At 39.4% G+C, this 25,303-nt stretch overlaps 1 protein-coding gene across 1 annotated transcript in view; it reads right to left on the bottom strand.

Moving 5' to 3' along the window:
- Nucleotides 1–25,303, bottom strand: part of LOC117512091 — a 197,982-nt gene that overhangs the window by 111,496 nt on the left and 61,183 nt on the right. Inside the window, exons 19-21 of the mRNA XM_034172052.1 lie at nucleotides 22,763–22,901; nucleotides 19,625–19,695; nucleotides 10,524–10,610 (exon numbers count right to left, since the gene is read on the bottom strand). Of these exons, the coding sequence (XP_034027943.1) occupies nucleotides 10,524–10,610; nucleotides 19,625–19,695; nucleotides 22,763–22,901 (297 nt within the window). The remainder of the gene's footprint in view (nucleotides 1–10,523; nucleotides 10,611–19,624; nucleotides 19,696–22,762; nucleotides 22,902–25,303) is intronic.

Genomic DNA, 25,303 nt, shown 5'->3' with positions numbered 1-25,303 from the left:
GCATGAAATCCCAGACCGAGGGAAATTGACAGTCATCTTGTGTTTCTTCCACTTTCTAATAAATAATCATAACAGTTGTTGTCTTCTACCAAGCTGCTTGCCTGTTGTCCTGTAGTCCATCCCAGCCTTGTGCAGGTCTACAGTTTTGTCCCTGGTGTTCTTAGACAGCTCTCTGGTCGGACTTCCTGGAAGATGGTGACGGAGTAAGACATGTAGTTGCAAACCCCTGAAGTCGGTTAACTAAAACTCCACATAGCTAGAAACAAATCCAAAATAAAAAAGATAGATGAGTGGAGGTGGCAAACGTAAAGGCCGAAAAATAAGGAAGGACAATTCTGATATGTCCACTGCTGAACAAGATGAGAGCGATTATGAAGCCGTCGAGGATGTGGCTAGCGAAGTTAGCGAAGCAAAGCTATGTGAAGAGCGAAGCCAAACCGTGTCAAAGCTAATGCTAGAAGGACTAGCAAAGCTTAGCAAAGACATTCAAGATCTTGGCATGAAGCTCCGAGCAGAATTCACTGCGGCGAAAGACAAGCTAAAGCAAGAAATACCATCTCTTAGACAAGATATGGATCGAAAACTTCAAGAAAACAAAAAGGCATTGGAAGATCAGAAAGCGGGTTTGACCGAGGCATAAGCACGCATCGCAGCGCTGGAGGAACGGAATACAGACGTGGACGACTTGCTGCATAAACTACAGAAACAAACTGGATTGATGCAGGAAAAGATAACAGATCTTGATGCCAGATCAAGAAGGTGCAATATTCGAATCTTTAACCTGCCAGAGAACAGTGAGGGGGATTCCGTTGCTGCGTATTTGACCCAATTAATCAAAAGAGAACTGGAAATACCCGAAGGAGTGGAACGTCAGATACAACGCGCTCACAGAACCCCCCATTCAAGCCGAAGCCAGGTGAGCAACCCAGACATATAGTGGTCAATTTTCTGAAGTTTGAAACTAAAGAAATGCTGTTGAAAAAGGCCTGGCAAAAGAAAATACGAGTCGCAGACCAGCTTATTCAATCCAATCCAATCCACTTTATTTATAAAGCACATTTAAACAGACCCGAGTCTCCAAAGTGCTGCACAACAAAAGCATAGACACGGAAAATAGCAATAATAACAATAAAATAGATAAGATAAAATAATACATAAATAGATAAAAACCATGATAAAAAAAATAAATTTCAATAAAATAAAAATAAAATAAGACAAGGACCGTACAACTCACGCGGTGTTAAAAGCCAAGGAATAAAAATAGGCCTTAAGACGGGACATAAAACACTCCACAGTGGGAGCAGATCGGACATGTAGGGGCAGAGTGTTCCAGAGTCTGGGAGCGACCACGGAGAAGGCTCTGTCCCCTCGAGTTTTAAGTCTCGTCCTAGGCACCATGAGCTGGGACTGGCCCTCGGACCTCAGAGCTCGTGCTGGAGTGTAGACCTGGAGGCAGTTGATGATATATTGTGGGGCCAGTCCATTCAGAGCTTTAAAAACAAACAAAAGTATCTTAAAATCAATTCTGAAACGTACAGGGAGCCAGTGCAGAGAAGCCAAAACTGGGGTAATATGCTCACGCTTTCTGGCCCCTGTTAAAAGTCAAGCCGCTGAATTCTGGACTAACTGCAGTCGGGAAAGTGCGTTATGGCTAATCCCCGAATAAAGTGCATTGCAGTAGTCTAAACGAGAAGAAATAAAAGCGTGCATGACTTGTTCAAACAATTTAAAAGGGATAAAAGGTTTCACTTTTGATAAAAGACGAAGGTAAAAAAACTCAATTTTAAAACCGTGTTAACCTGTTTATCAAATTTAAGATCGCTGTCTATGGTGACACCAAGGCTGGTGACTTTGGGACGCACTAAACTTTGTAGAGGTCCCAAGTCAAAGCAGAAATTGCCAAACAGAATTATCTCAGTTTTTCCCTCGTTAGGTTTTAAATAATTCTGTGCTAACCAAGCCTTGACATCACCGAGACAGTCGAGAAGGGGTGTCAGGGGGCAGTGGTTATTCTTGACAATTGGCATGTAAATTTGGCAGTCATCAGCATAAAAATGGTATGACATGCCATGTTTTCTAAATATCTCCCCGAGTGGGAGGAGATACAGAGCAAAAAGAATTGGGCCTAAGATAGAACCCTGGGAGACACCGCACTGCAGGGGAGCAGAAGAGGAGCAGGAGTCCCCCAGCCTCACAGAGAAGGACCTCCCACTCAAGTAAGACTCAAACCACTTCAAAGCAATCCCCCTGACACCCACAAAGGTTTCCAAGTGAGATAAGAGAGTTGCATGGTCCACTGTATCAAAAGCAGCAGTCAGGTCTAAAAGCACTAAAATAGCAGAGCTTCCCGCATCAGCTATTGAAAACAGATCATTAAAAACCTTAAGAAGTGCAGACTCTGTACTGTGAAACATTTTGTAACCCGACTGAAATGGGTCTAAAATGCCATGTGCATCTAAAAACGGCTGAAATTGAGCAAGCACGCATTTCTCCAAGATCTTGGAAACCAAAGGAAGCTTAGCAATGGGCCGATAATTTGATAAAGTCACAGGATCAAGGCCAGGCTTCTTAATCAGAGGCTCAACAACAGCATTTTTACAAAAAGTGGGGACAGTGCCAGAGACCAGACTACTGTTTATTACCTCGCTCACAAAGGTGCCAATGGTGCCCCAAACCTCTTTAAAAAAGCAAGGAGGAACTGGGTCTGTAGGACTTGTAGAGGCTTTGAGTTTACTTACAATCCCAGTAAGAACAGCAAGTGGCACAGGCTCAAACTGGCTAAATGCTGCCGTACATGCGTTAGCCCCTGGGCCACAAGGTGAAGAGGGCGAAATATTGGTCCTTATCGCACCAACGTTATTAAAAAAAGGAGAGAAATCTCTCAGGTTTCATTGGTTATTTCCAATGCAGTGGAAGGATTAGGATTAAAAATAGAGTTCACAGTTTTAAAAAGAACACAGGGTTTGTTAACACTGTTGGCGATTAAGTCAGATAAATATTTTATTTTCTCTGCTTTATTACAGAGATTAGAGCATGCTATAGGTATTAAAGGCACTGCGCTGCAGTGGTTTGAATCATATTTATCTAATAGATTACAATTTGTTCATGTAAATGGGGAATCTTCTTCACAGACTAAGGTTAATTATGGAGTTCCACAAGGTTCTGTGCTAGGACCAATTTTATTCACTTTATACATGCTTCCCTTAGGCAGTATTATTAGACAGCATTGCTTAAATTTTCATTGTTACGCAGATGATACCCAGCTTTATCTATCCATGAAGCCAGAGGACACACACCAATTAGCTAAACTGCAGGATTGTCTTACAGACATAAAGACATGGATGACCTCTAATTTCCTGCTTTTAAACTCAGATAAAACTGAAGTTATTGTACTTGGCCCCACAAATCTTAGAAACATGGTGTCTAACCAGATCCTTACTCTGGATGGCATTACCCTGACCTCTAGTAATACTGTGAGAAATCTTGGAGTCATTTTTGATCAGGATATTTCATTCAATGCGCATATTAAACAAATATGTAGGACTGCTTTTTTGCATTTGCGCAATATCTCTAAAATTAGAAAGGTCTTGTCTCAGAGTGATGCTGAAAAACTAATTCATGCATTTATTTCCTCTAGGCTGGACTATTGTAATTCATTATTATCAGGTTGTCCTAAAGGTTCCCTGAAAAGCCTTCAGTTAATTCAAAATGCTGCAGCTAGAGTACTGACAGGGACTAGAAGGAGAGAGCATATTTCACCCATATTGGCTTCTCTTCATTGGCTTCCTGTTAATTCTAGAATAGAATTTAAAATTCTTCTTCTTACTTATAAGGTTTTGAATAATCAGGTCCCATCTTATCTTAGGGACCTCATAGTACCATATCACCCCAATAGAGCGCTTCGCTCTCAGACTGCAGGCTTACTTGTAGTTCCTAGGGTTTTTAAGAGTAGAATGGGAGGCAGAGCCTTCAGCTTTCAGGCTCCTCTCCTCTGGAACCAGCTCCCAATTCGGATCAGGGAGACAGACACCCTCTCTACTTTTAAGATTAGGCTTAAAACTTTCCTTTTTGCTAAAGCTTATAGTTAGGGCTGGATCAGGTGACCCTGACCCATCCCTTAGTTATGCTGCTATAGACTTAGACTGCTGGGGGATTCCCATGATGCACTGTGTGTTTCTTTCTCTTTTTGCTCTGTATGCACCACTCTGCATTTAATCATTAGTGATTGATCTCTGCTCCCCTCCACAGCATGTCTTTTTCCTGATTCTCTCCCTCAGCCCCAACCAGTCCCAGCAGAAGACTGCCCCTCCCTGAGCCTGGTTCTGCTGGAGGTTTCTTCCTATTAAAAGGGAGTTTTTCCTTCCCACTGTCGCCAAGTGCTTGCTCACAGGGCGTCGTTTTGACCGTTGGGGTTTTTCCGTAATTATTGTATGGCTTTGCCTTACAATATAGAGTGCCTTGGGGCAACTGTTTGTTGTGATTTGGTGCTATATAAATAAAACTGATTTGATTTTAACCACACATTGATAGTTCCTCCAGCTATCTTTAAGAACCTGGTAAAAAACCTCCAGGTGGTTCTTTTTCCACCTCAGCTCCGCCCTCCAACACTCACGCCGAGCTGCACGCGTAGTGTCATTTAGCCAGGGCTAATGCCTGGACTTTGGGCACATGATTTTAAGAGGAGCTACGCTGTCCAGCACATCAGAGCAGGTGGAAACAAAAGAGTTCATCAGGTGCTCCGTGTTCATGTTTATAGATGGACACGGGTTTAAAAGACTACACGCTGCAGCGGTAAAGAGAGAGCTAAAATCAGCCGCTGTGGTAGCCTTAATAGCACGGCTATGACGCACAGCTGGCAGCTGCTCTCCAAAAGTTAAAAACACGTCAAACATGACAGGGCAATGGTCAGAGAACACAGCATCCTCAACAATAACATGGCCAAACGAAAAGCCATGCGACAACACCATGTCCAATGTGTGTCCTTCACATAAACTTCACATAAGTCTAAAAAGTCTCTGGCCATCGGCACGGACTGACAACATACATGCACATTAAAATCTCTGACAATTAAAATCCTGTCATAACGTGTACGTGTATTCAGTTTGACCACGATTATCCAGCGGAAATTGTCCAGAAAAGGCGCGCTTACCTGGATATTAAAAGAGTGCTGAAAGAGCGAGGAATTCGTTTCCAAACTCCATTCAAAAGGATTAGGATCCATTGGAAAGACGGCGTTAAGAGCTATGACACCGCTGAGAGTGCTGCGCGGGACATGAGAGACAAAGGAGTCCCCGTGCCGATGCCGCGCGGCGAAGACGGAGAAAGAGAGCAGACATCTGCAGCGAGTGAGTGGCAGCGCGCCGGCAGCGGGGGAACCAGCAAAGATACGGCACAACACACACGCGAGAGACTCTGGGAATACCAGTGGTAGTAAAATAACTACTGTTTGATTGATTAAGTCTATGTTATGGAGGACTATGAACCCCTTTGAGAAAGATTTTACGCATTACTCTGCTCGACATAAGACACACTCTCGGATAGATTATTTTTTTTTACCAACAAATCAGACATTAGGGGTGTCGGAAAAAATAGATTCACGTCTGAATCGCGATTCTTATTTATTCCGATTCTGAATCGATCCAAAATGTCCAAGAATCGATTTTTAAAAAGCATTTTATTAAACATTTCCTTGCTTACTCGCTGCGTGTACTGTTTGTCAGGCAACGGCTTCCGTACTACAGCGTCTCTGCGAGGGGCGGGGGGGTCCGGCGTGCTTCAAACATTTGTGAGCTGCAGCTTAGCATGGCGGATGAAGAGCTAATTCAGCCAGCACCGTCTTTGCTGAAGGCAAATGTTTGGGCGCATTTTGGATTTTATTATTTGCTGCGTAAGAAGGAGCTTGACATGACTTATGCAGTGTGCAAAATCTGCAAAATTAAAGTTAAGTACTTCGGAAACACTTCAAATCTGCAAGTCCACATGCTACGTCATCACCCAGAGCTAAAAGAGGGGAGCAGCAGTCTCTGCCGACTACTGACCAGCGCTTCGCTAAACTGCCAGTCAACTCCAAACGAGCAAAGCAGATAAGTAAATTTACATCTTTAGAATCACTTGATTAACCTTGTAAAGCTGCATTTTCTTAAACATAAACATTTTTTAAGTAATAACTATTTCTCAGAGCTCTTTGAATCGAAAATCGATTCTGAATTGAATCGTCACCCCAAGAATCGGAATCGAATTGAATCGTGAGTTGTTGTACGATTCACATCCCTATCAGACATATACAAGATTGAGGAATGTAAGATTGGAAGTGCAGACCTATCTGATCATAATGCTCTATATATGAAAATTAATATATCTAACAGGAAAAAACAGACATTGTGAAAGATGAATTTGGGCATTTTAAACAATGAAACAATAGTAGAAGACATAAAAGGAGATATAAAACAATACATTGAGGAGAACAATAATGGAGAGGTAGACCCAATAGTGTTGTGGGATGCTCTTAAAGTAGTAATCCGGAGAAAACTTATAGCCAAAACTGCATGGTTAAAGAAAAATAAAATTAAAATTTATGAAGAATGTTCTGAAAGACTCAAAGAACTCGAGCTACAATTTGTGAAAACAAAAACGACAGAAACTGCTCAGCAAATTCAAGATTAAAAAAACAAATTCATAACATACTAACTGAAGAAATTGAGAAAAAGCACGTCTTTTTTAAGCAAAGTTACTATGAAATTGGCTAATTAACGAAATCAAGGATCTAGATAACAAATTAGTTTATAAGCCAGAGGATATTGAAAGAATATTTACAAACTACTATAGCCAACTATATTCACAACCTCCTTCAGGGAGTGAAGAAAAGAGAAATTTTCTTCAACAATTTCATCTTCCATCTATAGGTTTGAACCAGAATAAAGTGTGCACAGCATAGATTACAAAGGAGGAAATATTGACAGCCATAAGCGCCCTCAAAAACCATAAAACACCAGGAAGCGACGGATTTCCCTCAGAATGGTATAAAGTATTTAAAAATGACCTAAAAGATATCCTACATAACTCCTTGAATTGGACTTTAAAAGAAAATAAAATGCCAGCTTCTTGGTCTGAAGCAATAATATCAATTATCCCAAAACCAGGCAAGAACAAACAAGACTGTGCAAGCTATAGACCCATCTCGGTATTAAACAGACTATAAAATGTATACATCAATAATATCCAAAAGACTAAATATATTTTTATCAGACTTGATCGACGAAGACCAGACAGGATTTGTACAAGTACGTTAGACACATGATAACATTAGGAGGACATTACATATAACAGAGAGAGCGCAAAGGGAAAAAATAAGTACAGTTCTTTTGAGTATTGATGCTGAAAAAGCATTTGACTCCGTAAACTGGAATTTTTTATATTTGGCGCTAGAGAGAATGGGATTCAACTCTAAATCTATAAAAATCATTAAAACACTTTATTCGCAACCAACAGCCAGAATTAAAATAAATGGAAATTTAACTGGGGAAATTAAATTGGAAAGATCAACCAGACAGGGATGCTGTCTCTCCCCATCCCTGTTTGCTCTTTTTATCGAGTCCTTGGCACAAGCGGTAAGACAAAATACCAAAATAAAGGGAGCCATATTAAACGGGGCTGAACATAAAATCGGACTTTTTGCGGACGACGTGATTGCTTATCTCGAACAACCAGATAAGTCCCTCCCTGAACTAATGGCACTGTTAAAACAATTTGAGCACCTGTCTGGTTATAAAATAAATATTTCTAAAACACAAGTTTTAAAACTCAATTTTACTCCAAGCAGATACATTAAAAAAAAATTAAATTTAAATGGGGAATGCCATCTATTAAATATTTAGGGGTTGAAATAACGTCAGATTTTTCAGATATCAATACAAAAAACTTTTCACAGGTACAGGAGAGAATACAGAATGATACTGAAAGGTGGTCTACGTTACCTCTGGACTTCAGCTCTAGAATTGGAATTGTAAAAATGAACATTTTGCCCAGGTTTTTATTTTTATTTCAAGCACTGCCAGTAGGGCTCACCAACACAATTTGTGACATGGGATAGAATGATTTCAAGGTTTATTTGAGATAATAAGAGACCTAGAGTGAGATTTGGAATTCTCCAGCTGCCCAAAGAAAAAGGGGGAATGTCGCTGGTGTTTCTTGACTCTGTTTGTCTTGTTAAAGGTTTTAAAAATGTTTGGAGGAGAAAATACCCAACAGTCGCTACCCAAGTTAAAAGAATATTATTACGCATGCCAGTTGAGGTATCTATACTGCTGGTGTAATCCCTATTATAATGCAAAATGGAAAGAAATTGAGAGTGGTACTTTAGAGGAACCCATACAAAATTTGGTTGGAGATAAAGATGAATATGAAAACTTAAAATCAAATTTGGACCCTATACTAAATCATACCTTGACACTATGGTTTAAAATACTCAAAATGTACAAGACTGGAAAAAGTGAATTAAAGCTGAAATGGGTGGCATATGACAGTAATTTTAAGCTAGCAAAATATGACCAAAATTATAACTACTGGACAATTAGAGGGATGACAGCTTGGTGTGTACTGGAGGAAAATGGGCAGCTGAGGAGTTTTGAAAAATTAAAGAAACAATATCACCTTGAAAAACATGATTTCTTCCACTATCTACAAATGAGGGATTATTACAAAAGTGAAATACAGGGGAACTCTTCCATAAAGACAGTAACATCAAAATAATAATTTATAAAGCTCTAATTGAGCATGATAAAAACACAACTGAAAAAATTAAAGGTAACTGGGAAAAAGAGCTCCACATAAAAATTGATGATCAAGACTGGATGTGGAGGCATCATCACACTACTACCAGCTCTCGAACGTGGAGGGAGTTTGCATGGAAGAACCTGATCCGATTTTTTATTACACCCAAACTTAAAAGTAAATGGTTAAAAATACAACAAACATGTTGGCGGGAATGTGGAGGAATAAATGTAGACCATGCTCATATCTTCTGGAAATGTCCAATTATTATGTTTTGGGAAATGGTTTGCAATGTACTTTGCGAAGTGTTGGGATATACAGTTCCCTTAACACCTGAACTGATTTATCTGTATCATTTTTCAGAAGACACCATTTCACATAATGATGTACATTTGTTTAAAATGATGTCACTAGCAGCCAAAAAATGTATAACCAGGACATGGGGCACAACATCTGTGCCAATAAAAGACCAATGGACATCAACGATAAAAGACATTTATCTAATGGAAAAGATAACACATAGATTGAGACTACAAGAAGTGAAAGTGGAAAAACAATGGGAAAAATGGACAATATATAATGCAAAACTGAAGATATAGTGTCGCCCAGGTATGTGTGTAACCATTTGTTCTTTGTTGGTTGTGTTCTTTTTCCCTTTTTTGCACTGTTAAAAACCAATAAAAATAAAGTAAAAAAAAAAAAAAGCTCTTTGGTCTTGGCTATGGTGGACAGGTTGGAGTGTGATAGATTGAGTGTGTGAACATGTGTCTTTTATACAGGTAACAAGTTCAAACAGGTGCAATTAATACAGTAAAGAGTCCAGAGTAAGAGAGCTTCTTAAAGAAAAATTAACAGGTCTATGAGAGCCAGAATTCTTGCTGGTTGGTAGGGGGTCAAATACTTATTTCATGCAATGAAATGCAAATTAATTATTTAAAAATCATACAATGTGATTTTCTGGGCTTTTTTTTTTTAAGATTCTGTCTCTCACAGTTGAAGTGTACCTACAATAAAAAATACAGACCTCTCCATTCTTTGTAGGTGGGAAAACCTGCAAAACTGACATGGGGTCAAATACTTATTTTCCCCACTGTACATACAGTACAGCCCAATGATTCTGCTCGACAGTCAAATGACACATGGTGCCATTATGAAATGTACAGGTTTGTTTGAGATAAAAACAGATATGAGAAAAGACAAATTTTATGATAAAAAATGGCATTAAGTCAAGGGTGATATTCCAAAATGAGAGACATAAAATACAAGTTAAAATACTGAATAGGGTTGTTTTTTCCTAAATGCACTGAAGTAAACCAAAATTAAACTCATATTTTAAAATGCCACTAAATGTAATCATGTTTCATAATAATTCATTGAAATAATTAGCTATAAAACAGCACTCTGCATACAAGTGAACTCAGAGTGCATTGCCTCATGCAGAGATTTTTTTTGCCTCTATTAATTTATGGCTCCCCTCCTTTTTGCAGACAGTCAACAAAATCCCTTCTAGGCTCAAACAAAACATCTCTTGTAGTTCATGAATATTAGTTATATTAACATAGCTTGTCTCTCTCTCTCTCTCACACACACACACACACACACACACACACACACACACACACACACACACACACACACACACACACACACGTTTTCGGGATGATGCTCTTTAAAATATACACTTGAAAAATATACTCTCTAAAGTATACTTTACTAATATTATAGCTTTATATGAACCATATTGTATGTCCTACCTGTGCCATATTTGATTCACGTATGATGTCATCAGAGAACATGGAGGAGTAAATATCCTGCCTGCACTCCAGAGGCTCATCGTTTATCTTTATGAATGGACAAGAATAGATTAGCTGTGTAACATCAAGGACATTTTTAAAGACAATGTGAAAAATCTTCAATCACACTTAACAGCCCGCCTCCAACCCGTTTAATGCTGCTTCTGAAGGTCTGAAATTGCCACAGTGGATCATCAGTCTACATTTCACCTGATCCAGTGTGGAAGTTGTATGGAAGTACTTTTTTTTTTTTTTAAATGAACTGTATAATGGTATGGCAGAGGTGTTACACTGAATGACCTTCCTGTTGCAACCTCAGATCCACAATGTGAAAGAAAATAACATGCATATTTTCATGGCAAGAGAAAACTGAAGTAGCTGGAGGAAACCCACACAAATGCGGGCATTTAATAATAATAATAATAATAATACTAAAAACCCTAACTGACCATTGGTGGGTTCGATTCCAGGACCTTGATGATGAAAGGTCACAGTGGAACTGACAATTCTATGAAACAAAACCCCAAAATTAGCTGTCTACTTGATGCAGCCAGGTAATAATTGGGCATCATCTTTTCCAGGTGCTAGGAGTAGTTTTGGTTATTCTTGTTGCTTTTCTGTGACCTCTGGGTAATAAACTGGTGTATCTTGCAATGCATGAATATGAAGTTGTATGCCATGTATATACGATATTGCATGGCAATGCCTGAAATAAAATGTGACTTATGAATGACCATCTGCAAAAGAACTGATTAGTGGATTTTTACTGTAACTTTTGAAGGGCCTGTACCCAATCTGAGGATTTAGAAAACACCTGGACCCAAACCTCAATTAATTCAGTACAATACAAAAATGGATTTACCATGTGGAATTAAGTATCATGGCCTGTGTGGCCAGTCTGGACTGTGTGTTGCGAAATTGTGCCTCGTTATATCTGCAGAATTTGGAAGCTGGAACATATTGACAGAAGTGTGCACAGTTCTGCTAATCCGCTAACCGTTAATTATCGAAGCTAATGTTTTCATCATCGGATTAGTTTTTCAGATAATTTTGAAAACCATCAACAGACTAATCTTCCGATAAATTTTGGTCTGATAATTTTTAGACTGCTAACATTTATGAAGTCTGACATCAAAGATTTGAGTGTAGTAGATGGACAGTTCTATCCTCTGCAAACAGAGGAGAGTTAGTTTCAGGAGAAACTGCTCTAACCTCTGCAGACAAAGGAGAACTGCTCATAGAAAAGAAAAGAAAAAAAAAATTGGTTTCAACCCCATACTAGTTCGCTGGCAATATCACCCAAGTCATCCAGAGGCATACAATTTTAATTTATGGTTAAAATTTTAACCAAACTGATTTTGGACAAGTTACTTAAATTAACATCACTTCTGAAGTTTTATAAAGTGAAAATATCAGATATGTTTTAGTTTTAAAGTAATGCACTAATTTTGAAGGTTTTAATGTGGACATGCTGTGTCCAGTGCATTATGGGTAATTTCAGTACATTCATGACAGGAGAAATGCATTTGCGACACTCTGATCAGGCTCCACACGGACAACAGCATTAAACCCTTTGTATATTGTGCCGAAAACTCTCGTGAATATATTCTCTGGGTTTATAGACGTTGTTATTGTGTTTGTTTTATGTAAAAATGCCAGAAGAAGCTCAGGTTGCTTCTCTATTATTTTCAAATGGAATCATTGTGAGCTGCAACTGCTTCCTGTTTGCTCTTTAACATCTTTCTTTTGTCAAACACCAACTGTCCTCTTTGTTCCAGAGTAATTGTATATATATATATATACACACACATACACACATACATACATATATACATACATACACACACACACAGTTCTGTCCAAAAAGTATCAGACCTTTTTATTTTTTGCAAAAACCATATGGATTTGAATCATGTGTGATTGCATCAGCCAAGCTTGAACCTTCATGCGCGAGTTTTTTCACGCCTGTCGGTTGCGTCATTCGCCTGTGAGCAGGCATTGTGTGAGCAGTGGTCCACTGTTTGAATGTTTGAACGATTTGGAGCTGTGCTGCATCAAATTTTTCCAGAAACTGTGAGAGACCTCCAGCTGGACACCATTCGTAAAATTTAGATGGCTTTCAGCGACAATTTTATGGGGATTACACAGATTAAGGAGTGCTGCAGCCGGTTTAAAGACTGCCCACAGCGTCTGAGAGCGCAGCGCGCTCCGAGCGCCGATCGACAGGCTCAAACCCCGCTCAAACATCCAGATAATTTCCAATGTGAAGGCTTTGTTGATCCAGGAGGTCGTCTAATTTTCACAAAAAAGGCAGAAGGCATGGATATCAGCACTTTTTCGGCACATTCTACTGTTACAGGAGTTTTTTTCATGGAAAGAGAAGCGGAGGATTGCGCCACCATGCCTCTCATGGCGCGGGACAAAACCACCTCCGTGTTGGTCTCACATGACGGGTTTCAGATGGCTTTCAAATGGCTTCTGGTTGCTTTTCAGTCGTGTGAGTATCCGAGAAATTGTGCATGAGCTGGACATGCCCCAACATGTCCTGTGAGGCTTCATCACGGCGGTGGTTTGCGCCATGCGGCTCCACCGCGACGCGCGGAGTTCCTCCACTCCTCTTGTCCAGCTCATGCACAATTTCTCTGATACTCACATGACTGAAAAGCAACCGGAAGCCGCCTGAAAGCCGTCCTGTGAGACCAACACGGAGGTGGTTTTGTCCTGCGCCATGAGCGGCATGGTGGCGCAATCCTCCGCTTCTCTTTCCATGAAAAACACTCCTGTAACAGTAGAATGTGCCGAAAAAGTGCTGATGTCCACGCCTTCTGCCTTTTTTGTGAAAGTTAGACGATGTCCCGGATCAACAAAGCCTTCACGTTGGAAATGATCTGGTTGTTTGAGCGGGGTCTGAGCCTGTCGATCGGCGCTCGATGTGTGCAGTCTTTAAACCGGCTGGAGCACTCCTTAATCTGTGTAATCCCCATAAAATCGTCGCTGAAAGCCATCTATATTTTCCTAATGGTGTCCAGCTGGAGGTCTCTCACAGTTTCTGGAAAAATTTGATGCAGCACAGCTCCAAATCGTTCAAACATTTATTCGCAATAAAAATCCGACAAGAGGGGTGGACCACTGCTCACAGGAAAATGACGCAACCGACAGGCGTGAAAAAACTCACATGCGCACGAAGGTTCAAGCTTGGCTGATGCAATCACACGTGATTCAAATCCATATGGTTTTTGCAAAAAATAAAAAGGTCCGATACTTTTTGGACAGACCTCGTATACACTCAACAAAAATATAAATGCAAGACTTTTGGTTTTGCTCCCATTTTGTATGAGATGAACTCAAAGATCTAAAACTTTTTCCACATACACTATCACCATTTCCCTCAAATATTGTTCACAAACCAGTCTAAATCTGTGATAGTGAGCACTTCTCCTTTGCTGAGATAATCCATCCCACCTCACAGGTGTGCCATATCAAGATGCTGATTAGACACCATGATTAGTGCACAGGTGTGCCTTAGACTGCCCACCCACAATAAAAGGCCACTCTGAAAGGTGCAGTTTTATCACACAGCACAATGCCACAGATGTTGCAAGATTTCAGGGAGTGTGCAATTGGCATGCTGACAGCAGGAATGTCAACCAGAGCTGTTGCTCGTGTATTGAATGTTCATTTCTCTACCATAAGCCATCTCCAAAGGCGTTTCAGAGAATTTGGCAGTACATCCAACCAGCCTCACAACCGCAGACCACGTGTAACCACACCAGCCCAGGACCTCCACATTCAGCATGTTCACCTCCAAGATCGTCTGAGACCAGCCACTCGGACAGCTGCTGAAACAATCAGTTTGCATAACCAAAGAATTTCTGCACAAACTGTCAGAAACCGTCTCAGGGAAGCTCATCTGCATGCTCGTCGTCCTCATCGGGGTCTCAACCTGACTCCAGTTCGTCGTCGTAACCGACTTGAGCGGGCAAATGCACACATTCGCTGGCGTTTGGCATGTTGGAGAGGTGTTCTCTTCATGGATGAATCCCGGTTCACACTGTTCAGGGCAGATGGCAGACAGCGTGTGTGGCGTCGTGTGGGTGAGCGGTTTTCTGATGTCAATGTTGTGGATTGAGTGGCCCATGGTGGCGGTGGGGTTATGGTATGGGCAGGCGTCTGTTATGGACGAAGAACACAGGTGCATTTTATTGATGGCATTTTGAATGCACAGAGATACCGTGACGAGATCCTGAGGCCCACTGTTATGCCATACATCCAAGAACATCACCTCATGTTGCAGCAGGATAATGCACGGCCCCATGTTGCAAGGATCTGTACACAATTCTTGGAAGCTGAAAATGTCCCAGTTCTTGCATGGCCGGCATACTCACCGGACATGTCACCCATTGAGCATGTTTGGGATGCTCTGGACTGGCGTATACGACAGTGTGTACCAGTTCCTGCCAATATCCAGCAACTTCGCACAGCCATTGAAGAGGAGTGGACCAACATTCCACAGGCCACAATTGACAACCTGATCAACTCTATGTGAAGGAGATGTGTTGCACTGCATGAGGCAAATGGTGGTCACACCAGATACTGACTGGTATCCCCCCCCCAATAAAACAAAACTGCACCTTTCAGAGTGGCCTTTTATTGTGGGCAGTCTAAGGCACACCTGTGCACTAATCATGGTGTCTAATCAGCATCTTGATATGGCACACCTGTGAGGTGGGATGGATTATCTCAGCAAAGGAGAAGTGCTCACTATCACAGATTTAGACTGGTTTGTGAACAATATTTGAGGGAAATGGTGATATTGTGTATGTGGAAAAAGTTTTAGATCTTTGAGTTCATCTCATACAAAATGGGAGCAAAACCAAAAGTGCGTTTATTAAATTCCACACATCTTAAACGTAGCAGACACGGACAGATTATTTATTTGGAATATCTGTTTTAGCAAGTTTTCAAGGTCTCTACTGCCATCTCCTGGTCAGTAGTGTTCATGGCAGTATTCGGCCTAAGTACTGAGCGTCTGGGCACCAGTAGATGACAGTGTTTTATTTATTTTGACCCCGGGTTATATCAGACGGTTGTCTTATCATAACTTGACTTTTGGCTTTTGTAAAATAAATAAATAAATAAAAAGAGGGAAACGGGAAAAAGTGGTATATTTTACAAAAGCACATTTATATGTAAACACCAACACACACCTCACATTAACGTGTTGGTTTTTACATAGAATGAATGAGTCAACCAATCAGTGTTAGCGGAGGCACATTTTACCCATAATCCCTTTAGCATCTGTCTGTGTTTGCTACATAACTTCAGAATTAGTGCATTATTTAAAATTAAAAGATATATTATATTTTATCTGACAGATTTGACATTAATGGAGTTATTCTATCCGTACTAATTTGATTTAGAAACCAAAACCATAAGTCAAAACTGCTTTATTTTCCAAGACCTCTGCCTCCGTACTAATTTGATTTAGAAACCAAAACCATAAGTCAAAACTGCTTTATTTTCCAAGACCTCTGCCTCACGGCAACAGTGCTATATTCTGTGAAGGAATAATGACATTTGTGTGTGTGTGTGTGTGTGTATATATATATATATATATATATATATAATATATATATAGTTGAGCTACTCTGCTCCTCTCAACTGCTTCACTGCTGCAAGCTATGTAGTAAACAGGAGCTTCCAGCAGTAGGCAGGGCGCACAAAGACAGAAATGCTGACTCATTGTTTGGGTTTGTGGTCGCTTTTGATGCTACCAGACGCGATCATGGTGTTAAATCTCAAATTCAGCTCGTTAGTAGTTGCAAGTGTACCGGAGACAATACTAAAAGTTATCGGTTAGCTGTAGCTTCTGATAATTTTTTGGCTGGTTTATCGGTTTAGCTTAATAAAAGATCATTTTACAGTTAGCTGATTAGCTGTTATCAAAGCTAACGTTGTGGTTAGCTGTGCCCACCACTGCATATTGGATCTGTGTAAACTTTCAACACTAAACCCACCTTGACACTTGTATAAATTTGATCCCCGCACTGCCGCGCTATTCGTCATGCCACCGCAACCCGTTTTTGTCCTGCTTGTTGCCACAGTATATAAAAATAAAATAATCATTTTATAGCCAATAACGCATTTGCTCTCAGAACTTGATGAAACCATTTCTCATCGCTCGCAGAATCACAGGAAAATTATCTCCAAAGACATGCAGATTAGATGAATTGGAAACTTTAGAATTGTCGAGGTCTCCCTTATAAAAGATATCTTGATCTCAATGGGGCTAACCTGGTTAAATAAAGTCTAAGTAAGTCCCTTCGGCTGCTCCCTTGTTTGCACTCGGGGTCGCCACAGCAAATCCAAGGTGGATCTGTTGATTTGGCACAGGTTTTACGCCGGATGCCCTTCCTGACGCAACTCCACATTACATGGAGAAATGTGGCAGGGGTGGGATTTGAGCCCAGAACCTTCCAAACTGAAACCAAGCGCATTAACCACTTGGCCACCACCCCTGCTTGGTTAAATAAAGTCTAAATTAAATTAAAAAATTACAGCTGCAGCTCAAAGGTAATTATATGTTTATATGTCAAAGTAGAGTCTGCGATTTGGTAGAACGATCGGAAACTGTACTAGTAGAGTCTCCGATCTGAGAATCTACTGGCAGAATCAGAGACTCTACCAGTAGAGACTCCGATTCTACTAAGCCATTCATTATCATTACAAGATGATATCTAGACAGAGAATGATAGCAATACCTTACTGTGGAAATTAGAAAAATATCTGTCATATCAACTTCACATTAGAGTCACACCATACTGAAGTGATCACAGTACGAAAGTAAGAACTTGTAATCAACAGAAACTCTACTAGTAGAGTCTCCAATTAGGAGAGACTGCGATCGCAGGCTCTACTGGTAAAATCTCCAATTCTACCAAATCGCAGACTCTACTTTGACATATACAACCCCTGGCAAAAATTATGGAATCACCGGCCTTGGAGGATGTTCATTCAGCTGTTTAATTTTGTAGAAAAAAAGCAGATCACAGACATGACACAAAACTAAAGTCATTTCAAATGGCAACTGTCTGGCTTTAAGAAATCAGGAAAAATAATTGTAGCAGTCAGTAACGGTTACTTTTTTAGACCAAGCAGAGGGAAAAAAATATGGACTCACTCAATTCTGAGGAATAAATTATGGAATCACCCTGTAAATTTTCATCCCAAAAACTAACACCTGCATCAAATCAGATCTGCTCGTTAGTCTGCATCTAAAAAGGAGTGATCACACCTTGGAGAGCTGTTGCACCAAGTGGACTGACATGAATCATGGCTCCAACACGAGAGATGTCAATTGAAACAAAGGAGAGGATTATCAAACTCTTAAAAGAGGGTAAATCATCACGCAATGTTGCAAAAGATGTTGGTTGTTCAGTCAGCTGTGTCTAAACTCTGGACCAAATACAAACAACATGGGAAGGTTGTTAAAGGCAAACATACTGGTAGACCAAGGAAGACATCAAAGTGTCAAGACAGAAAACGTAAAGCAATATGTCTCAAAAATCTAAAATACACAACAAAACAAATGAGGAACAAATGGGAGGAAACTGGAGTCAACGTCTGTGACCGAACTGTAAGAAACCACCTAAAGGAAATGGGATTTACATACAGAAAAGCTAAACGAAAGCCATCATTAACACCTAAACAGAAAAAAAACAAGGTTACAATGGGCTAAGGAAAAGCAATCGTGGACTGTAGATGACTGAATATGACAATCTCGAATCTACGTTGGGCAAGGTGATGATGCTGGAACTTTTGTTTGGTGCCGTTTCAATGAGATTTATAAAGATGACTGCCTGAAGAGAACATGTAAATTTCCACAGTCATTGATGATATGGGGTTGCATGTCAGGTAAAGGCACTGGGGAGATGGCTGTCATTACATCATCAATAAATGCACAAGTTTACGTTGATATTTTGGACACTTTTTTATCCCATCAATTGAAAGGATGTTTGGGGATGATGAAATCATTTTTTAAGATGATAATGCATCTTGCCATAGAGCAAAAACTGTGAAAACATTCCTTGCAAAAAGACACATAGGGTCAATGTCATGGCCTGCAAATAGTCCAGATCTTAATCCAATTGAAAATCTTTGGTGGAAGTTGAAGAAAATGGTCCATGACAAGGCTCCAACCTGCAAAGCTGATCTGGCAACAGCAATCAGAGAAAGTTGGAGCCAGATTGATGAAGAGTACTGTTTGTCACTCATTAAGTCCATGCCTCAAAGACTGCAAGCTGTTATAAAAGCCAGAGGAGGTGCAACAAAATACTAGTGATGTGTTGGAGCGTTCTTTTTTTTTCATGATTCCATAATTTTTTCCTCAGAATTGAGTGATTCCATATTTTTTTCCCTCTGCTTGGTCTAAAAAAGTAACCGTTACTGACTGCCACAATTATTTTTCCTGATTTCTTATAGTGTTTCTTAAAGCCAGAAAGTTGCCATTTGAAATTACTTTAGTTTTGTGTCATGTCTGTGATCTGCTTTTTTTCTACAAAATTAAACAACTGAATGAACATCCTCCGAGGCCGGTGATTCCATAATTTTTGCCAGGGGTTGTATATTGCAATGGATTGGTAACAGTTGCATTTTCATTCCTTCTTATGAGTTAGATAATATATGTGTAAAATTGTTTGGATTATGACATGTTCAAATTCAACTTCTGTACACTGATGCCTGGAATAAAATGTGACTCGTGAATGATCATCCACAAAGGAATTGACTGAAGCTGGCACAGATGGGATCCGTGTAAACTTTCAACACTAATATTTTGTAATGTGTGGGTGTCAAGGTAAGTTTAAAACTTTCCTTCTATAATTTAATGCAAATGAATTTTACTGTCCAGGTAAGGAAGGTACCTTTCTATTCTATTTTAGTACTCACATACGGCTCTGTGGGTCCGACTCAGCAGCCAAATCAACTAATTCTAATGTTATTCTGAAACCAAACCCAATGTTAGTCTTTTACAATTATGATAAAGTATGAAATTTAATACTCACAAAGTCCAAACTTGATGCTGACGGATTCACATCTTTTGCTCCATTTGAAGAGGATGAAGGGCTATTCTTTCCTATAATAAATAAGTTTAAAATGTAATTAGAATGAACGTGCATTTGAAAGAAAAAAAAAAACTCTTTGAAATGGTTACTATTCAAAATTGTATTTTCTAATAAATTGAAAAATGTGGGTAACATACAAACTGGAATTTACAACAAAATACGGCCTTTAGAAACTATTTCCTTTGCTAGAGATTTTCAGTTTCACACATCTTTACTGTAGTCAGGAATGTATGAATAACTTCAATTAAATGATGAAGATACATAACTCCAACATTGTTTTTTTCCCTATCTACATAAAATTTACATTATTGGTGAGCAAACTCTACACACAGTACGAAATCATGGTTCACAAATTCGATTAAAGACCCTGGTATAGTCAGTATATCAGTTATGTACAGTGCTGGGTACATACAACATTGCAACACCACAACATCGGATGTCCATAATTCCATGCTAAAAGACTGATGTTCTTCCAATGACTCGTTATATTATTTAAGGTTCAATGACAGCCAGTCAATAAAACAAGCAAAAAACATACATTTGAGAAGTTTTTAAGCAAACTACTGAACAAGTAAAAAGAAAAGAAAAGAAAAAGCTTAAACCAAGTGATGAATGTAACCCATTGTCTTCACATGAAAGTTACACAACCATCAAATCACAAGACCTTTTACAGGGGAAACCCAACCAGTATTTGGGAATGTTGGAAAAAGAGGTTGAAGCTGTCAAAGAACTCACCAATGAAAGACAGCCCAATCCCAAAACTCTCCCTTCACGCTTTCCCTTCATTTTACACATTGTTGTGAATTTGCAAAATAAAGGGAAAGGGCGAAGTGGTAGGGCAAAGGGCCAGTGTGATCAACAAAGATGATGTAATGCCAACTGAAAGTGATAATCTGAAGAAAGATGGCTATGGTACAGCCCAGTGGAGTATGAGTTCAAAGCAATGTTTATTAAACATCAAGATCATATAAATATTAGCCTCAACCTCTTACCGGTGCAATGGGAAAAGCAATACAGTAGCTTAAAATCATCTGAAGTCATGGGCCATCACTAATTTGCATCATATTGAACTGGGTCAATACACTCTTAAAGGCAAATTCAGAATGTCCTAGATGCATAAAAAAAATATTAGTAAAATAAATAAATGATGGATCATCTTGACACAACCTACTTATGGATTAGGGGTATAACAGTATGTTTAGGTATGAATCATGGTTTTAAGATCAATCTATGATTTGAATCATGGTACAATTCCTGTCTTCTTTGTATAGGTATGAAACAAAAGACAGCACTCCGTTATTTTTCTTTTTTTTTCGGTAGCTGCAGCATACGTATATCAAACATCTGTTAATTAGCGTTCTTATACACGTAATAGGGCAGTGCAGTCTTGTTTGAACCCTGTGTGATATTGCAGGATTTGACCACTTATGGGGACAGCCGCTCCCATTGCGCAATATAGACACAGCATAACTTCACATGGAAAAATGGTGTACCGTTTTGTTTTTGGTTGCAATCACCGAAGCAGTCGCAAAAAGTGCAGTTATTTTTTGGTTCCCAGTGGAGAAAGGAAGACGAGACAAATGTGAGAGGTTGTGTTGGTATATGTTAGCCTACACAGCTAACTAGAATACTTGCAGTCTCTCGCCTACACAACTGCCTCGACACATTTGAGCACCGGGTCATAAACAAACGACAACACATGTCCACTTTCCACCAGATCGTCACTTTTTCTTTGCATTTTCACTTTGCTTGTGTGTAATTTGCCCAAAAACTCTGAGAAAGTGCTGTGTTTCTGTCCCCGGAAGCAGAGAAATTACATCATAGGCGTCACATTTTAACCCTTTAGCGCCGGTCCTTAAACGAGACTGCACTGTCCAATTTGCTTAAATCACAGGTATGGAGTTATCAAAACATACTTTTTGTGTGCGTTTGTTCATTAAATAGTGGAATTTTACACTGAAACGCTACTTGACCTTTAAACACTAGTTGAACTTAAACGATTGTTAATTAAACACAGCCACGGATCTCTGAAATATGCAAACAGTATAAAAAGGTTGAATTCCTGTTGCTTTTCTATCTATATTTTAACATTCAAGGATCAGATAAAGGAGCAGGTGATATATAGATATGCATGGTTATTATTCACATGCTTAAATAACAAAACTAAGTTGATTTTTGGCAGTCAGCCCATCTTATTATTGCCAAAAGTTAACTTCTCAAATGAATAAACAGTTGAGATCTTGCCACACATTTGAGCAGGTTTTGCTGCCAACTAGCAGGTGATGTGAAGATTTCAGGGCAAATGTACATTTCTGATTTGAAACCTAAAATACAGTTTTAAAAAAAAGACGCCATTTCTCAATGTCAGAAATGCAAGATTTTTTGGCACGCAGAGCTTTGACCTTCTAGTATTAATTAAAAATGTCAATTTTGAGAGTTTGACAGGTCGTGGGTTTTATGACATGGAAGGTTTTGCCATAAGGACGGATGGGAGGCTGGACGGAAGGACTGCAATTTCTCTTGACAAGCATGATTTACAGTTGTGAATACATTTAAACAATCACAAAATGAGTTGTTTTTTCCAACTTAAATGTAAAATTATATAAATAGGTTTTCTTTTCTTTTTTTTAAAGATCTAAATCAACCCTACTGTGTGATAATAAGACAGGTATGAGTATGGGGTTGTCATGCATAAACACAGTAAAAGCAGCATGCACTGGACAAGCCAGGAAACAATATAGCTTCAAACAGCTAGTTGTACCCATTCTCAGTATACAGGCACTCTATGCAGCAAAACACACATCAGCGATGTTTTGCCAATGCCAGCAGTGTGCAAGTTTTAATCTATTAAAAGAGCTGCACAAAATGAAAATCAATATGCATTGCAGCTGCAATGAACAGGTGATGCTGACAGTGTGTTTCAGGACTTCTAATGAGAACCAGGCAACACAATGCTATGACCAAAACTCTTAGTTCATTTCTCGGTTGTCGGAAGACATTTTCAATTATAGACAGAGATGAGGAAAAGTGCATTAAAAGAGCAAACTGCTGCATGGTAAAGACATTACTCTGTAATACCTGATTGGGTCTTGTACACCATCATACATCTGTTGCTGCAGAAAAAGTCCAATTCTCCCCCAACTTTCTCATCTTCCACCATGTCTGACATCTGATGGGGAGTCTGGCACATGGCGCACAGCTCAGGTGTGACTGTTTTCTGTGAAGTCATTAAACAGAGAATTAAAAGATGCAAAGGCACAGTGCAGTGTCACACCATTAGTATGCATCATGTATTTTACAGATACAGCACTTTGAACATGGCTTTGCTCAATACCTTCAACAAAGAGGTTTAATTCAATTCGATTCATTTATAGAGCACAAAATCTTGATAGAAGTTACTTCAGAGTGTAGTAGAGCTCGAGTGCAGTTCCAGGAGTAAAAATTCCATTCATATTATCCATAGAAGTTTGCAACCATCCAAACCGACTCAAGAGCTCCAACATTGTGTAACGATGACATGTGCTCCTGTAGATACCACAAGTCTGTACGATATTAATCTTATTTTAACAAAAATGTGTTTTATGCAATGTCACCGAAAAGAACTACACTACCCAGAATCCTAAACTGAAACGGTCACATCTTCGCTTGGTGGATGTTACTTTTACCAGGGAAATGTTTTCTTGTTGTTGCTGGTGATGCACTTTTAGTAGGGCATGTGAAAAGCTGCTGAAGTAAGGAGCACAGTGGCTCACCCTGCAGAGCCGCACACTTGGTGTGTGTGTGTGTGTGTGTGTGTGTAAGGCTGAGTCTCAATTCTACCCCTTGACCCTTCCCCTTACCCCTTCCCCTCCGATTTTGCGCGGGAACGAGAGACAAAGTGGTGTCTCAATTCTCTTTTTAGAGTGAGGCGGAGGGGTAGGCGGAGGGCTACAAACCCCTCCAAACGGAGTGAATCTGGATGCACACTTCGTTTGGAGGGGTAGGAAGAGCTTACTGCTGTCTCCGAAAAAAACAAACATGGCGCCGAAAGAGCCGCACAAATTAAGCGGCTTTCATTACAAATTACACTGTTTAGAAAGTTATAACTTGAACAAAAACTTTACAGGCAGTTGTCTGCGACAGCAACGTGTATGCTGCTGGATGCATGTTGCGTATATTGTTGTTCTGAAGAATATCGTAACTTCGCTGGTGCGCTGAGGCGTTATAATGCACATACACACAAACACTACGATAAGACACTTTTATATCTCACAAAGGAGAAAATCATGATAAAGTGTAAGCACGTTAATTTGTATGTTCATAAATCGTTGGATAATATCAATCCCTGCTGTTGGATTTCAAGGTCTGTAACGTGTGTATTTTTTAACAAACAGGGAGCCCTGAACACACTCGTCTCCTAATAAACTTTCAGGCAGAAAATGATAAGTTTCATCAATGGGAATAAGCTGGAAAATATATACACACACATGTATATGTGTAACACATAACCTGACGTCCTAATAGACTGCTATTATTTGTCAAGGAAATTTCTAAAGGAAATAGAGCTGGATGCAAAAAATGGAAGAATTTGAAAAAGAAATATAAGGAGATGTAGCCCATAACATACATACAGGTGCTGATCATATAATTAGAATATCATGAACTCATCATTTATTTCAGTAATTCCATTCAAAAAGTGAAACTTGTATAATGTATACATTCATTGCACACAGACTGATATATTTGGTGTTTATTTATTTTAAATAAATAAACTTTTCCTGTTTTATCATTAGTATTATATATGATTGTGTGTCTTTTTTTATTCTTTTTATTATGTTACTTGTTTTACTTATGTTTAAAATTTTTTTATTATGTTTTAATCTTATTTCATTTTATTCTGCTTTTAAATGATGTTTGTGAAGTGCCTTGAGGCGATTAGTCGTGATTTGGCGCTATATAAATTAATAAATTATTATAAATTATTTTAATTACTAATTAATTAATTAATGATGATCAAACAATATTACTATTATTATTAGTATTAACATTAATCAATTACTAATTATTATTATTATTATAAATTACAAATTAAATTAAATAACATGACATGATTGCGATGCATCGAAGAAATCTGTGACTTCTTCTATTTCTTGCATTAACGCAGAAAGGCGAGAAAATAAAACGAGCAAACAGGCCGGTTGCCATGTTAAACAGTGAAGACGGCAATTTTTTTTTTCTCCTAAGGCGGAGGGGTGTCTCAATTCATAGGGCTAGAGGCATACCCCTTCGCCTTACCCCTTGTTTTAAAGGGGTAGGCGTAGGGGTAGGGCCAAGGGGAAGGGGAAGGGGTACAAAAGAGAATTGAGATTGGGGGTAAATGTGTTGGTGTACAGAGTTTGAATCCAGTTTGAAAGGAGTTTACAGAATTTATTTTTATTTGGGGAGGTGATGGTCTAGATGATCAAACTTTGGGCTTCAGACCATAGGATCTTCAGTTCAAAAACCAGCCAGACCCAAAAATTGCCAAGGGCCCATGGGCAAGGTCCGTAAACCTCAAGTTGCTCCAGATGTGTAGTGAGTGCCTTGCATGGCAGCACCCTGACGTCAGTTTGTGAGTGTGTCTGTGTGTATGGGTGAGTG

The sequence above is a fragment of the Thalassophryne amazonica genome, chromosome 6 (assembly GCF_902500255.1).
Source record: "Thalassophryne amazonica chromosome 6, fThaAma1.1, whole genome shotgun sequence".
NCBI classification, from domain to species: Eukaryota; Metazoa; Chordata; class Actinopteri; order Batrachoidiformes; family Batrachoididae; genus Thalassophryne; species Thalassophryne amazonica.
Note: the sequence above shows the minus strand (reverse complement) of the source record. Positions and strands in the feature narration are given on the sequence as shown.